This window comes from Mustela erminea, chromosome 9 (genome assembly GCF_009829155.1).
Source record: "Mustela erminea isolate mMusErm1 chromosome 9, mMusErm1.Pri, whole genome shotgun sequence".
Classification (NCBI taxonomy): Eukaryota; Metazoa; Chordata; class Mammalia; order Carnivora; family Mustelidae; genus Mustela; species Mustela erminea.
Window position 1 is genome coordinate 61,613,558 of NC_045622.1, and position 15,186 is coordinate 61,628,743.

The 15,186-nt window shown below is 48.0% G+C and overlaps 1 protein-coding gene and 1 long non-coding RNA gene across 3 annotated transcripts in view; one reads left to right on the forward strand and one right to left on the reverse strand.

Annotated features, from left to right (window-relative positions):
- Window positions 1-9,583, reverse strand: part of DCHS1 (dachsous cadherin-related 1) — a 35,768-nt gene extending 26,185 nt beyond the window's left edge. The window contains exon 1 of one of the 2 annotated variants that reach the window (XM_032358912.1): window positions 9,564-9,583. In XM_032358912.1, the coding sequence (XP_032214803.1) occupies window positions 9,564-9,581 (18 nt within the window). In that variant the 5' untranslated portion in view covers window positions 9,582-9,583. Of the gene's footprint in view, window positions 1-8,781; window positions 9,086-9,563 lie in introns of those variants that run through there. The other variant, XM_032358913.1, reaches the window with a different exon arrangement.
- Window positions 9,584-9,686: 103 nt separating this feature from the next.
- Window positions 9,687-11,672, forward strand: LOC116599185. The gene is made up of 3 exons (XR_004289269.1): window positions 9,687-9,911; window positions 11,310-11,476; window positions 11,632-11,672. It is a non-coding gene; the product is annotated as an uncharacterized LOC116599185 (long non-coding RNA).
- Window positions 11,673-15,186: the final 3,514 nt, after the last annotated feature.

Genomic DNA, 15,186 nt, shown 5'->3' on the forward strand with positions numbered 1-15,186 from the left:
CTTACTGCATGCCCTCACTGTCCCGGTCCTGTTGCTCTGTCCTCTGGCTCCATCCTGCTCTCCCCCTCTAGCCCCACATCTGGGCCTCTGGAACCACAGCTGGTTCTCATTAGGAGGGGGAGGGGCGAGGCTGTTCATTGGGGCCTGCAATGTGATGTCAATCCTGCCCCCACCACAGCCTGTGTGTCTACAGGACCTGGGAGCAGGGGGAACATGGGAGAGGAAAGAGAGGTGGGTTGGGGGGGAGAAGCAGGGGGAGCATAAGGGAAGGGGGTGCTACAGAAGGAAGTAGAGGAGTGGCGGAGGTACAGAAGGGAAGCAGGCTAGGGGAGCTGGCACTGCCTAGGCCTCCTCCCTCAACTTCCTGTCCTAGGGCCAGGGAGGGGCAGGGACCAGAAAGCCAAGGCGTGGTGATGGGGGGTGGTGGCGGTGGCAGGGGTTGGGGGGGGAGGACAACGACTACTAGAAAAGCAGATTGATGCAAAAGTGGCAGAAGAGGGTAGCCTTGGTAAGCAAAGGGAGGGCCAGGCATAATGGGGAGAAGAAGAGACTGAGAATGCTGGTGGGGTGCTTGGGGGTAAGACTGCGGGAGAGTGAGCTAGTGTGACAGAGGAGAGAGCAAGTGTGGCAAAGGGCAAAGGAGAGTGGGGTGCTACAGTCAGAGAGGGGAGCGAAGTCAGAGCCAGCTGCAGCTAGCCCGGAGAGGTGTGGGGAGGCAAACAGAGGTGTGAGGCGGAGCTGTGCTGGGGTGCAGAGGGGGGAGTGAAGAAGGGAAGGACAGGGAGGGAGGAGAAGGCAGACAAACTGGCTTCCCAGGGTATCCCCGAGACAGCCCATGGGAAGGCTACTGCGTCCCTCCTGAGAACTGGTGCCCAGGAGCCACTTCAGGGAGAGGCTGGGGACAGATATGAGTGAGGGAAAAGTCTCTTTTCTGAACTTTTACAATGTGCTGGGCTCCATGCCAGGCAGTTCACAGACAGTATCTCATGTAATCACAAGAACCCTATGAGGAAGATGTCCTGTCTTCCACTGAGGAAACAGGCTTAGCATGAAAAAAATTTCCTGAGTTAACACAGCCCCAATCCGATCCCAAGACTATGCACTCCATGCTGCCTGTGATGCAGGGAGAAGGGAGAGATGGAGAAAGGGAGAAATCACAGGGGCGCTGAAGGGATGGGATCTTAGCAAGACAATGGAGGCCTGAAGAAGAGAACCCATGGGAGGAGGGAGACCAGGTATGAGGGGTCTGTGACAGCCCAGGTCAGTAGCAGTGGGATCAAGAAGACACCGATAAAAGAGGTGAGGTTGACAAGACTTGGCCACTAACCCTTTGAGAAGGGTTGTGGAATGGAAGGGTCCAGATTGACTTCCAGGGTTTTGGCCTGGTTACTAAAGTGGTGCCGTTAGGACACCACAGAGGAGAGAAGCCGTTTCTCAGGTGCCCACTGGGATTGCCATGTGGCGATGTCCCAGGCACAGTTGGCTTTGCAGGTCTAGAGCCTGGGAGAGAGGTCTGGGTTGGAGATAAGGATTTGGACAAACCCATGGGCATGGAGACCCATCAGCTAGGGTGTGCAGAGGGAGAAGAGTCTAGGATAGTACCCTGTAGAGGAGTCACATTTAAGGGGTAGCCTGAAGAGACCTTTATTCTTCTTGGAGAAGAAAAAATAAAAAAAGAGGAGGCAGTATCACATAAGTTAAGGGAGTAAATATTTCAACAAGAAGGGAGGGATCGGGTGCCTGGGTGGCTCAGTGGGTTAAGCCACTGCCTTTGGCTCAGGTCATGATCTCAGGGTCCTGGGATTGAGTCCTGTGTCGGGCTCTCTGCTCAGCAGGGAGCCTGCTTCCTCCTCTCTCTCTCTGCCTGCTTCTCTGCTTACTTGTGATCTCTCTCTGTCAAATAAATAAATAAAATCTTTAAAAAAAAAAAAAAGAAGGGAGGGATCGATAGTGTCTAGGGCTGCTGAGACTTCAGATAGGATGTGGGCTGAGGAGTGGCCATTGATTTTAGCAGTAAGGTGTTCACTGGAGATCTGGGGAGAATAGTTTCAGGAGAGTCCAAAGGGTGCAAGCCTCCTGCAGTAGGGAATGATAGCGAATAAATCAACTAAACAACGCTCCCCCCCAGACCAGATGTCAGCATAGAGCAATTCATCAATACACATGGCACTTCTACAATAGGGAGGCAATATATCACAGTAGGGTAGGACAGGACAGGGGTGCAGACGTGGACTCGGGGGCCAAACCAAATGGGTTCTGCCCAGCTTCACACTTTCTGGCTGTGTAGCCTCTGGCAAGCCACTCAGTTTCTCAGTGCTTCTAGTTCTTCCTTTACAAAATAGGGACAATAATATTACTTAGTATGTGCTGTGTTTGTGGTTAGAATGGTGTCTGGCAGATAGTTCTTGTTTTGAAAGTGCACAGTGTAATTAGAAGATGGGCTCTGCTGTGAGGCAGACTTCAGTGCAAATTCTGACTCTGCCACTTACAGTGAAGCCCTTGGGTGAGTTGTTCAGCCTTTCTCATTTTCCTCCTCTGTAATGTGGGGATTAAAGTGCCCTCTTTAAATGGTTGGCAGGGGAGTTAAATGAAAGAACGTTACCAAAAACTTAGCACATGTCCTGGCACACAGTGAGGGGTTAATAAATATCAGCTGCTGTTGTTGTGTGCCAGACACACAGAATAACCCTCAGATAAGTGTTATCTCACAGATGAGGAAACTGAGGCTCAGTGGGTAGCAGAGAGATGGGGGACACAGCTCTGATGGATTCCAAAGCTAGGGCATTGTTACCATATACTGCTTCTCTGCTGGAAGGCTCGGAATGCCCTGATGAAGGGTCATGTCACTTGAAGGGCCAGACAGCACAACAGAGAAGGAGAACAAGCAAAGTTCTGTTATAGGAGAATAACCTTGGCAGCATGCACAAGGTAGGTTAAAGGAGATCAGTGTTGAGGAAACTGCCAGGCCAGGCAGAGGGTCAGGTGGGCACGGAGCCAGGTGGTGAGACAGGAGAAAGGACCAGAGGATGCTTGGAGGTTTCTAGGAGACATAGAGAAAATGGGGAGAGGCAAGCTCAGGGAATGCATGTGAAAGGGTTCATTAATTAATTGATTCAACAAACATCTCTTGAAGATGGGCCAACCATCATACTAAGCAGTAGAGATAAAGCAGTGACTCGGACAGATGGGAAGCCATTGCCTTTGTGGTGTTCACAAGTAGGCAGGGCAGGGTGAGGGAACAAGGGGTGGTGGTGATGGGCAGCAAGGGCCTCTTCCTAATGTCTGACCCTGACAACCAGAGTCTGGGTTGCAGGGGAGGCCAGTGAGACTGGAGCAAGCAGAGGAAGTGAGAATATAGCAGCCACCCAGAGATATCAAGAGGGAAGAACAAGTGTAGGGATGTGAGAGGTGGAGGGGCAGAACACATTAGGAGGACTGACATGTTGGAAGTGAAACTAAGTAAGTTAACAGTTGAATACTTAACAGTTGTCTTCTTTCTAAATTCTCAAACAACTCTCTTAATGTTACATTTTCACCCAAGGAAAGGGGAGCTCAGAGAGGCTAAGGTCTGTCAGGTGGCAAACGATGTAGCTGGAAGGTCAGAGGGGTAGCCTCCACCCATCTCCTTTCCTCTCTTTCCTCCTTCCCCTTCTCCTTCCTCATCAGCCAAAAGGGTGGTGCCTCTCTAGGCTCTGAGAGATAACAGCTCCTTCTATGAGCAGCTTAGAGAGAGAAACATAAACAAGGACGTTCTAGTGTGCCAAGGGAACACAGAGGGGCATCCTGACTCACGCTTGGGGGTTCCGGACTGGCTGATGGGAGGAGGTTCTCTCTCACCGGGGGACACAGGAACTGAGGAGTAGCCCCTCTCAAGTGTCAATAGTTGAAAATCTTTGTGTCAGAGGGTTACCCATGAAACACAGACCCTGGAGCAGGAGAACAGGGCAGGCAGCAGGAAGCCAGGAAGAAGATGGGATCCAACAGCATGAACCCCTGGGAGCGGCTTTAGCTTGCAGGTCCCAGGGCATCAGGAGTCCAGTCTTGTTACCACTGGAAGGCTGAAGAGGGAACAAGTGTCTGGGAACCTGACACAGGGAGAGGCAAGACAAAGGGTGCCAGGATTTGGGAGGGCCCAGAGTGGATGAGCGTGAGGGGTGTTGGAGGGAGGAGCAGCCTACGGCACCTCCCAGGAAGGGGGCTTGCTGGAGCGGAGCAGACGGTGGGCACTGTAGTGCCTTGTGGTAGGACACAGCTTCCTCATTTTCCTCTCCCTCCAGGAACCCCAATAGGCACCTGGCGCAATATATTTGGATCTGCAAATTTCTGGTGCTCCTTAAATTATTTACCAAACCGAATGAAAGAGAAATAAAGTACAGAGAAGGCAAGGAAGAAGATCCAGGAAAAAAGAAGCTCAAGTGAAAGGTAGAGAGGAGGGCATAGGGTGAGGAAGGATATAGTTGGTGGGGGAAGGGAGTGGAAATGCCTCAAGTGGGATACATGGGTATGTATGGAAATGTCTCGATCGTGTAGGCTGCTGAGACCACAAGTCAGTCTTTTGAAGAGTGAATGAGGGTGAGGTATGTGCAGTGAGGGGCCTCATTTACTCATTCACTTGTTCATTGCCATGAATGGGAATGTGGAGGGCCCCTGGGGACATAACAAATATAACATGCAGCTCTGCCATCAAGAGGCCCCAGCCCAGTCAAAGACACAGAACAGGGAAGAGGCAATGACAAGAGTGAGACAGGAGGATCCCTAGCCTACTTGGTGAGTCAGGAGAGGTAGGGTTGAGGACTAGATCTGAGGATGGGAAGGGGCTAGCCAGAAGAAGAGGGGAGTAAAGGGCTTTTTTGGGCAGAGAGCAGTGTGAGCTAAAGGCCAGAAGCATGGAAGAATATAGTGTCTCTGAGGAACTACAAGGAATTCGGTATGGCTAGAACTTGCAATGTGAGGAAGGTAGGGAAATGAGACAGATGATGAGGCTGGGGAAGCTGGGCAGAGTCAGATCCTGAGGGATCTCATAAGCCTCAATAAAGTAGAGAATTCACCCAAGACAATGGAAAGATACTGCAGAATACTGTGCAGGGAATGCATGGCTGGACTTGCACTTTAGAGAGATCCCTCTTGCTGCAATGAAAAAAACAAAACAAAACAACAAAACAAAACAAAACAAAACGGACTGGAAGGGGGAAGAGCAGAAGTCTAGGGAGAAAAGTTAGGAGACTCTTGCAGTAATTTATGTGGAAGAATGGTGAGGTGAGTGAGTAGCTGGGGCCGTGGAGCAAAGGGGATGGGATGCCAGAGAGAGCTGAAAAGGAGGTAGGACCAGCAGGTTCCAGTGACTTTTTGGGTTGGAAAAAGACATGTGGTGAAGGATTTGGGTGCAGTTAATTTATGAATGTGTATCCTAATAACTGAGTAGAGACGGTGGTTTGGGGGAGGAAGGAATGAGTTCAGGTTTGGACATTTAGGGGCTTGTGAGCTATATAGCAAAGATCATGTAGGAAGCAGATATGGAGGTCTGGAGGTCAGAAGAGAGGTCTGGAAGAGGTAGATATTTGGGAATCATCAGACTATACGCGTGATAAGGCCCTGGAAATAAATGTGATGGATCATCTAGAGCAGTGTCTACAGTGAGAAAATGAGGAGATCCAAGTCAGAACCCTAAGGAATGGTAAGATTTAGGGGCTCCCCAAAGAAGCCCTCAAAGCAGAGTGAAAAGGAATAGTGAGGAGGAACTCTGGGTGAGAGATGCACGGACCCTACCTTATTATAATCATCTGTTTATCTGCCTGTCTCCTCCACAGAGGTTTAAACTTCTTGAGGGTAGGAATAGTGTCTTCTCTCATAGTATTCCCCTCATCTAGCAGTGTGGTTGGCCCTTGAGAGCTCACTAAATGTGGACAGAATAAAATGGTGTCTTAGAAGCCAAAAGACAAGAGTGGCTCAAAGAGAAAAGAATGATCAACAATGTCGGACCATGCCAAGGGGTCAAGCAATTGATGACTTTTGAAAAGAACTCTAGTTTTGGCAGGGGAGAAGTCACTTTCTCTTCGGAGAGCCATTATACTAACTAGAAGGGCAGGAAAGGGGAAGTGGGAACAGCTCCATGCAGAAGACACTTTCACAGTGAAGCAATGTGAAAGATCTCTTTTCAGACACTCCTTGGCCACTCTTTGTCCCACTGTTCTCAAAATCTCAACTGACAAAGTCTCAACCCAAATTCTCGGCCACACCAACTCATTGGCTTAGCTCACTGGGGATTACCGAGTTTAGGGAGGCAGGAGAGACTGGAGGATCTGTGTGTGCTCACAGGAGGACGGGGTGTAAAGGGAGAAACTGGAGACATGGATAAGACACAGCATAACTAGTTGAGTGAGGTCCCCATGGAGGTGGGAGGGGATGGGTAAAGTAGTCTTAAGTAGAAGAGACACCTCTTCATAATTTTAGTAAAGGCGAAAAGACTGAGGAGAATGCAGATAAATTTGAGGAAGTAGGCAAGAAGCTAAGGGAATTCAAACTGGATGGCCTCACACTTTTCTCAGTGAGTGAGACCAGGTTATCTACTCTTACTGCCTCCCTCAATGAATGAGACAAGGTTATCTACTCTTACTGCCTCCACATCCATTCTTCCACTGAGCCCTGCTGACCCCACTGCCTACACAACCCTCGAAACCATCTACTTTCCCCTCTGCTGTCACCACTCCAGTTCAGGCCAGCTCTCTCTCCTCCTGGCTTCCTGCAACAACCAACCATCCTCCTTTTCAGAGCCAATCTCTGAATGAACCAGTAGATTGAGTATTTAATCTGCTAGCGTGAGAGATGTGAGGCATGTGAGGTTAAGGGGTATGAAGAAAATAGAAATTTTTTCATCTATTTATTTATGGAGGGCCAGTTGAGGGTAGAATTTATAGAAGAATCCATCACCTGGTGTAGTTGGGAATTTGGGCTGAAGCTTTGTGGGATGGGTGCACTCAAAGACAATAAGACAAAGAATGGCCAAGGAGTGTTTGAAGGGATAGTCTTGGGTGTATAAACTGGAAGGAAAGTACAAAGTCAGAAAGGGGCAGATCGGGAGAAAGCAAAGATGTGAAGGGCAAGAGGCCATTATGAGGTTGAAGAGTAAGTGTAATGGGAGTGAGGGCATTTGAGAGCTGGAAGGACATAGGAAGCTACCAGCAAAGAGTGGAATGAAGGAGTTTACAGTTTTAGAGATGGACCAGTTCTACAAAGTGGTCCTGGGAGGGAAGAAGACGTTAACTGGAGCTAAGGAGCTCAGAAAACTGTGAGGCTGGGATAATAGAAGAACATTTAGCATCATGGCAGGGTATAGGGTGAGGGAAAGACTGATTCAGGTCTCCAGTTTTCAGGGAATAAGAGGTTAAGCCTGGGAGGTCTATGGATGAGAAGGAGTAATGGTGTGAGCATCATAAGTTAATGGGAACTTGTTTAGCAATTGCAACACCTCACTCCTGGTGTATACATGTTATGGGAAAGTGTATCTCCTGTGGGTTGTACAAGTGAGTGTGTGGTCAGGGTGATTGCAACACAGCCTTCTGTTAGTGTCACGTCTCTGGGGCACCTGCTATGTATAAACAGCTCTGAGAAGTATAACCCAGATGATGGTCTGGCTGTGACTGTTTCCAGTGGATGTGCATTGCTGTGTCAGTGTCTCCAGGGAGGTGCTGGCAGCAATAGTGTCTCCGGTGGTATGTATTGGCCTTGACAATGAACCTGGGGGAAGGTGTTGGCTGCACCAATTCCGCAGTGGGTGTTTGTTGTTCTAAGAGCATCATCTGTAGGTGTGTGTTGTTAGATCTGACACTGCTTTCTGGGGATGTGTGATGGCTGTGAAGTCATTTCTTGTGGATATGTATTTCCTAGGACTGTGTCCCTTGTGGGTTGAGTATGGCTATGAATGTGTCCCCTGTGAGTATTTGAGGAGTTGACATAAGTAACAATATTTTTCTGGCCTATGACCCCATGGCTGCGGGCCCAACCCACGCCACACTGAGTTCATTGTGCCTTTAGACCTCCATCTCCCCCCCCCCCCCATGTGGGTCCAGGCCTGCGGTGACCTCCCTCTGTCCCCTGAACAAGATTCTGATCTAGGCGTCCTGGACACAAACTCAGAGCACCAGTCTGGGTGACTCACCTCCACTTCAGGCTTTGCCTGTATCTCCTCTGTTTCTCTTTACTTCTCTCTCTTAGTTTCTTTGTCTCTGTCTCACTTCGTCTCTGTCACACACCCATCCTCCACATTCTGACACATGGCTCCCACAGACGCAGACAACACACACACACACACACACGCACGCACGCACACACACACACACCCTCCCTGGGACTTGCTCACCATGACACACACTCATTCTGACCCCCACACCCTCCGAGTGACACGCACTTACACACACAACCAGGCAGATACACACGGACACACAACCTCCCAGTGACACGCACTGACTCACACCCTGCCCATGCACTCACACTCGGAGTAGCACACACACACCCTGCCCGCTCCCCGCACCCATACCCCCCTCACACTTTCACGCCGCTGCACACCCGACTCCACTCGATGACACACGCAACACAAAGACCCCCAGGCCCTGCCCCCACGCTCACGTTCACGTTCGCCCTCGTCCCGCAGGCCCAGGCCCCCCCTCCCCCATTGTCTCCGACTCAGAACAAAGCCCCCGGCTCCACCGCCGCCGCCGCCGCCCGGGAGAGGCCACCGGGCCGGGCGGGCGCGGCCGGACGGGCCGGGCGGGCGCGGGCACTGACCTCCGCGCGGCGCGGGCTCCCTCGCCCGGTCCTGGGGCGCCGTCCGGCCGCGGTCAGCCCCCCGGGCAGCGCCCGCCCGCGCGGGGCCTGGGGCCGCGCATCGTCCGCCGCCGCTATCTCCGGGCCCGCGATCAGCTCTGGGCAGCCGGCCGTCGGTCCGTGCGCCCCTGGCCGTCGGTCTGTCTTTCCCCCGCCGCCGCCGCCGCGGGGGCGCCGCCTCCTCCACAGCCGCCCCGCGGAGGATGCGAGATTCGCCGCCGCGGCCCCGCGCCCCCTCCCCTCCCCTCCCCCGCCCTCCGCGCGGTAACCCGAGCCCCCGCCCCTCCGCCCGCGGAGCCCCCGCCCCCGCCCCCACCCGCGCTCCGCGCCGAGGCCCCCCCACCGCCCGCCCGTCCTCCCTCCGCCCCTCGACTTCCCGGCCCCAGTCCCCGGCGCCGGATCTGGCCCCAGCACCGCGCGGTCCTCACGTCCCCGCTCTCGGTCAATTCCCCCGGTCCTCTCCTCCCATCCCAATCTCGACATCCTCTCCCTTGTCCCCTTCTTCCATCTTTCCCAGCCCCTATTCCCCCGTCGTCCCCTCTTCTCCCTCATCGTCCCGTTCTCCCTCTTGCCCAGCCCTTCTCGCTCCCACCCTTTTCTCTCTGCCTCGTCTCCCTTTCTCCCCATCCCCTTCTCCTCACCCATTTCTCGCCACCCCCTTCTTCCCATCCCCTGTCCTCAGTCCTCTCCCCCCAGCGTCTTGTGTGTCAAATTCTCATCTCCTTTCTCAACCCTTCTCTTACACTCGGCTTTCTTCGCATCTCCCCATCCCCTTCTGTCCTTCCCTTCTCTTCCCTTTCTCCCCAACCCTTTCTCCCCTGTCTCCTCCTCATCCCCCGTTCCTCCGCCTTTCTCCCCATTCCCTTCTGTCTTCCGTCCTTTCTCTATCCTCCTCTTTCCCCCATCCTCTTCTTCCATCTTAATCTTCCCGTACCCTCCAAGTCACTTCTGTTTATCTCGTGCTCTATTCCTTTTCCCTTTTTTGTTGCTGAGCCCTCTTTGCCTCCCCTCTTCTCTCAGCCCAAATTTGAGGCTCCAAATTGGAAGGAAGGTATTGGAAGGAAGAGATTTGCAGCTGCTGGTCTAAAAGGGTATAGTCCCCAGAAAAGGAAAATGAGATGGAAGCTGGGCAGGGAGTGGGGAAGGGGCCTGAAGGTTAACTTGGGAGAGAAAAGGGGAAGATGTGAAGTCAGACAGAGCTGGCGAGTATCAAAGAACTGGAAGAGTTTGGCCTTTCCCCTTCTGTCCTTCCTTATGACCCTGAGTAGGTTGCGAGTCCAAAGGTATTCTGGATTTGAGAGGTGTACAAATGGTACAAAGAAATCCAGAACTTCTAAAAAAAAAAAAAAAAAAGAAAGAAAGAAAGAAAGAAAACCAGAACTTCTGAGAAAAGAAAACAAAGTTTCAGCTAAAGCAGAAGGGGTGTGATTTTGAAAGGGAAGAGTGAAGGAGAAGCTGGAGTCCTTGAAAACATCCAGGTTTCTGGCTTGGGCAGCTGGGTGGATGGTAGTGACTTTTGCTGTGCTATAGACAAAAGGAGCAGGAGTAGCTTGCAGGGGATTTATATAGAAAGACGATGACTTTTGCTTTGGGCAGCTGACTTTAAAATGCTTGTTGGGTAGGTAGGTTTGTAGCTTAGAAGAGTGGTCTGGGATGGGCATAAATATTTGGGAGTCATCTGCAAATACCGTATAAGCTTGAATATAGGGTGAGGCTTTGCTTTTTTGTTTTTCCAAAATCTTCCCTCAGGAAAGAAGAAGTAACCTTATATTTGAGTCCTTCCAAAGTCTCTCATATTACAGGGTTTGCTCTCATTTATTTTGAACAACAAACCACTGGATAGGACCGTATGGTATGGTGACTAAGCTTGTGGACTCTGGAGCCAGACTGCCTGGCTTGGGGTCCAGACTCTGCCATTTACAAGCTTTGTGGCTTTTGAAAAATTACTCAACTTTTCTCTGCCTCAGTTTTCTCATCTATAAAGTGGGGCTAAAGGATTAAATTATTTAATATATGTAAAGTGCCATGTACCTGGCGCCTAGTAGTTGCTCAATAAGTGCTATTTTTACTGTTTGGGCAAGGTAGATTAACCTGAAATGTCCTCAGCAATGCTATCTTGGATGCTTGTGTAGGTCACTTGCCATGGCATCTATTGTCAAAGAAATTTAACACGGCTTTGGTAACTATTCTTGGTAGTATGACCTCACAACTGCATGTGTTGGATGTCTCTAAATATGCTTTTTAAGATTGCTTTAAAAAGTAATACAGTAGTACTTGGGAGGGGCTTCTGGGGTACTGGAAGCGTTCTATTTCTTGACCTAAGTGATGTTATATGGGTGTTTCAGTTTATGACAATTTCTTGAGCTGAACATTTACGTTCTTTTCTGTATGGATGTTATACTTCAATTAAAAAAATAATAATTAAAATTATTTTTAAAAGACAATAATACAGTAAGTGACTTTTAGAGGTCATTAACATACTCTTGCAGGATGCAGGCCAAAACCCAACTGCCTTGGTGTGATGCAAATGGCCCTTGTGACTTGGGATAAAGTTTCCAGTGGCTGAATCATATGTGGATTCAAATTGTGCTGTGTCCTATTCCAAACTCTTCACTTGGACTGGAGAAAAAGAAGGTCATCAATTTTGAGAAAATGGGTAAGATGGCTAAAAGTGACCCTACTAATAAAAAAGACACTGCTTTGGGGATGCATGTTTTGAGTATGCATAAAATGGTCTACTGAGTTATGAGAATGGAAAAAAGCAAATTTGGGCACCTCGGTGGCTCAGTTCGTTTTTTGCCTTTGGCTCAGGTCGTGATCCCCAGGGTCCTGAGATTGGGCCCATCAGGATCCTTGCTGCATGGGGAACCAGCTTCTCCCTCTGCCTCTGCCCCTCCCCTTCCCCTGTTAGTGTTCTCTCTCTGTTTCTCCCTTAAATAAATAAGTAAGCAAATTTTTAAAAAGAAAATTTATAAATCAGTATTTTATATATTAATTTAAATATATGTTTAATAAATTAACAAATAGAAATAGACTTTTTGACTTTCATATTTATCTCTAAAGATATAAGGTTGGTCAAAAACGTTTTTGGATTTTCTCATTGGGAAAGTGAGGTGTCATTTGGCACCTAAGGTGCCAACCCAACCAAGGTTTGGGTTACCTTATATGGTAAATGTGACAAATGGTAAGAGAAGTTAAGGGAGTGAATATGATTGCTCAGGAGCAGCATGTACATTGGGAAGAGAAGAGTGCTTAAGACAGATCCTGAGGAGCTCCAACACTTAAAGGTTGAAAAGAGGAGCAACAGCTTTCAAAGAAAAGTGAGGAGTGGCCAGAGAGGGAAAAGGAAGAAAGGGAGGAAGTGATCTTGGGGACAGTGGGGTAGGTGGAGTGGTAGGAGTGGAAACTAGTTGGCACTGAGTTAAAGAATGAGCGAGGAGTGAGGGACTGAAGACTTGGAATACAGCCTGCTCTTTAAAGAGGTTTGACTGCAGGCAAGGAGAGAGACCTATAGTAGGGGGAGGGTAGACAGGTATTTTAGGAGGTCAGAATTTTTCAAACGGGAGAACTTAGATGTATTCCTTGCTTCCTTTATCTACTGAAGACACATGCAAATGTCCACTATATGCCAGCTTTATACTTCAGATACATAGCTAAGATATGACTAAAGAGTAAGCTGTGAAGACAGATCTGCAAATTGGCACTGGGGAGCATAATGATAGAGGAAAGTATGGGATTATGGACAGAGAGGGGATTTCTCATCCAGCCCAGGGTTGGGATGTCAGCCAGTGGTGTCACAAAGATGATACTGGAACTGGATCTTGTAGGATGAGTAGAAGCATAGCAAATGGAGAGGTCAGAGAAAAGACTTGAGGGCAGAATAAACAGCAGGACCATGTAAAAAATCACAACAGCATGCAAGAAAGTAGTTTCTGGTCATGGAGGTTGGTGTACAGGTGGTAGTGGTGGTGGTCCTGACTAGACTGAGTTACCTGGAGTGTAGGGTATATGGGCTGGTGTGAAAGGAGAAACCAGGAAAAGTAAATGGGTCCAAATCATGGAGGTTATTATATGTCATACAAAGTGTCCAGGCTCTGAGGAGCCATGGAAAGTTTATTTAATACAGGAAATGAAATGATTAAGTTTTGTGACATCAACATCATTAGGGCTGTAATACTGAGGATCAAAGGAGACCAAATAGGAGCTAGTTTCAGTTGCTCAGCTTATGTTTTATGAGAGTCTAACTAAGTGATAATAGGATTAGGAAAGAGGAGTAAGACATGAGAGAAATTACAGACTGACTGACTAGGAGTAGTGACATAGGAGGATTCTAAGATGTTTTCCATGTTCTTGCGTCATATAGTAGTGGTGTTCTTCATAAAGTTGGGAGAACATAGGAAGGGCAAGTTTGTGAGGAGAGAAATAAGATAATAATGAATTTGGTTTTGGAAATGATGAGTTTAAGATATATGTGAAATGACCAAATGAAGATGTCTAGCAGGTGGTTGAATATAAAATTTGGAACTCAGAAGAGACTGTTGAGTTGAGGATAAATATTCCAGAGCCACCAGTCTAGAGGGGGTTACATGAAACCATGAGAATGGATATGGTCACCTATGGAGAATATGTAGTTCAAAGAGGGTCTGTTAAGGTGTGCGTTACAGAAGAAGATTTCACAGGAAAGATTGTGAAGAAGCACCTGACAAGGTAAGAATTAAACAAGAGGACAGTGTCCAATATATTATCATACAAGTCAAGGATAGAAGCAGCTATAAGAGTGAGAATTGTTGGGTGCTTGGGTTGCTCAGTTAGTTAAGTGTCAGCCTCTGGCTCAGGTTATGAGCCCAGGATAGAGTCCCGCATTGGGCTCCCTGCTTAGCGGGGAGTCTGCTTCTCCCTATGTCCCTGCCCCTAGCTCATGTGTGCTCTATCTCTCAAAAATAAATAAATAAAATATTTTTTTAAAAAAGAAGAAGAATTGTCTACAGGGTAAAAATACAATACAATGCAATACAATACAAAAATACAATAAGATGAGGTATGACAGTTTTCCATTAGATTTTGGAACTAGGGTATAGCTGATGACCTCAGTGATCAGAAGAGAAGAGGTGAAGAACAACCTGGAGGCATGACTTTTCTTCAATTCAAACTGTACTACAAAGCTTAGTAATCAAAACAGTAAGGTACTGACATGAAAACAGACATGTAGATCAATGGACAGAATAAGGAGGCCAGAAATAAATCCATATGTATGTTGTCAATTAATTTTCAACAAAGAATATACAATGAGGAAAGGATATTTGGGGAAACTGGATATCCACATGCAAGAGAGTGAAAATGGGACACTCACTAGCTTATACCATACACAAAAATCAACTCAAAATGGACTAAATTCTTGAGTGTAAGACCTGAAACCATAAACTCCTAGAAGAACTTCAACACAGAGAGTAAGCTCCTTGACATTGGTCTTGGCAGTGATCTTCTGGATTTGGTGTCAAAAGCAAAGGCAACAAAAGCAAAAACAAACAGCGAAAGGAATCATCAGCAAAATAAAAAGGCAGCCTATGGAATGGGAAAAAAATATTTGCAAACCACATATCTGTTAAGGAGTTAATATACAAAACATACAAGAAACTCACACACTTTAAAAGCAACAAACCCATAACGTCATTTAAAAATGGGCAAAGGACCTTAATAGATACTTTTCCAAAAAAGACATACAAATGACCTCCAGGTATGGGAAAAGATGCTCAACATCATTAATCATCAGAGAAATGCAAATCAAAATCACAATGAAATATCACCTCACACCTGTTAGGATGTCCTTTATCAAAAACCAAAAGGAGGGGTGCCTGGGTGGCTCAGTGGGTTAAAGCCTCTGCCTTTGGCTCAGGTCATGATCTTAGAGTCCTGGGATGGAGTTCCGAATCAGGCTCTCTACTCAGCAGGGAGCCTGCTTCTCCCTCTCTCTCTCTCTCTCTCTGCCTGCCTCTCTGCCTACTTGTGATCTCTGTCTGTCAAAGAAATAAATAAAATCTTAAAAACAAACAAACAAACAAGGGACAGCAAATGCTGGTGAGGTGTGGAGAAAAAAATGAACCCTTGTGCACTGTTGATGGGAATATAAACTGGTATGGCCGCTATGGAAAACATTGGGGGTTCCTCAAGAAATCAGAAATAGAACTGCCACATTATCCAGCATTCCACTTTCGGGTATATATCTGAAGGAAAGGAAATCATTATTTTAAGGAAATAACTGCACCCCATGTTCACTGCAGCAATATTGACAAAAGCAAAAACATGGAGACAATCGAAGTGTCCATCAGCAGATAAGCAGATAAAGAAAATGTCGTATAGATAGATAGA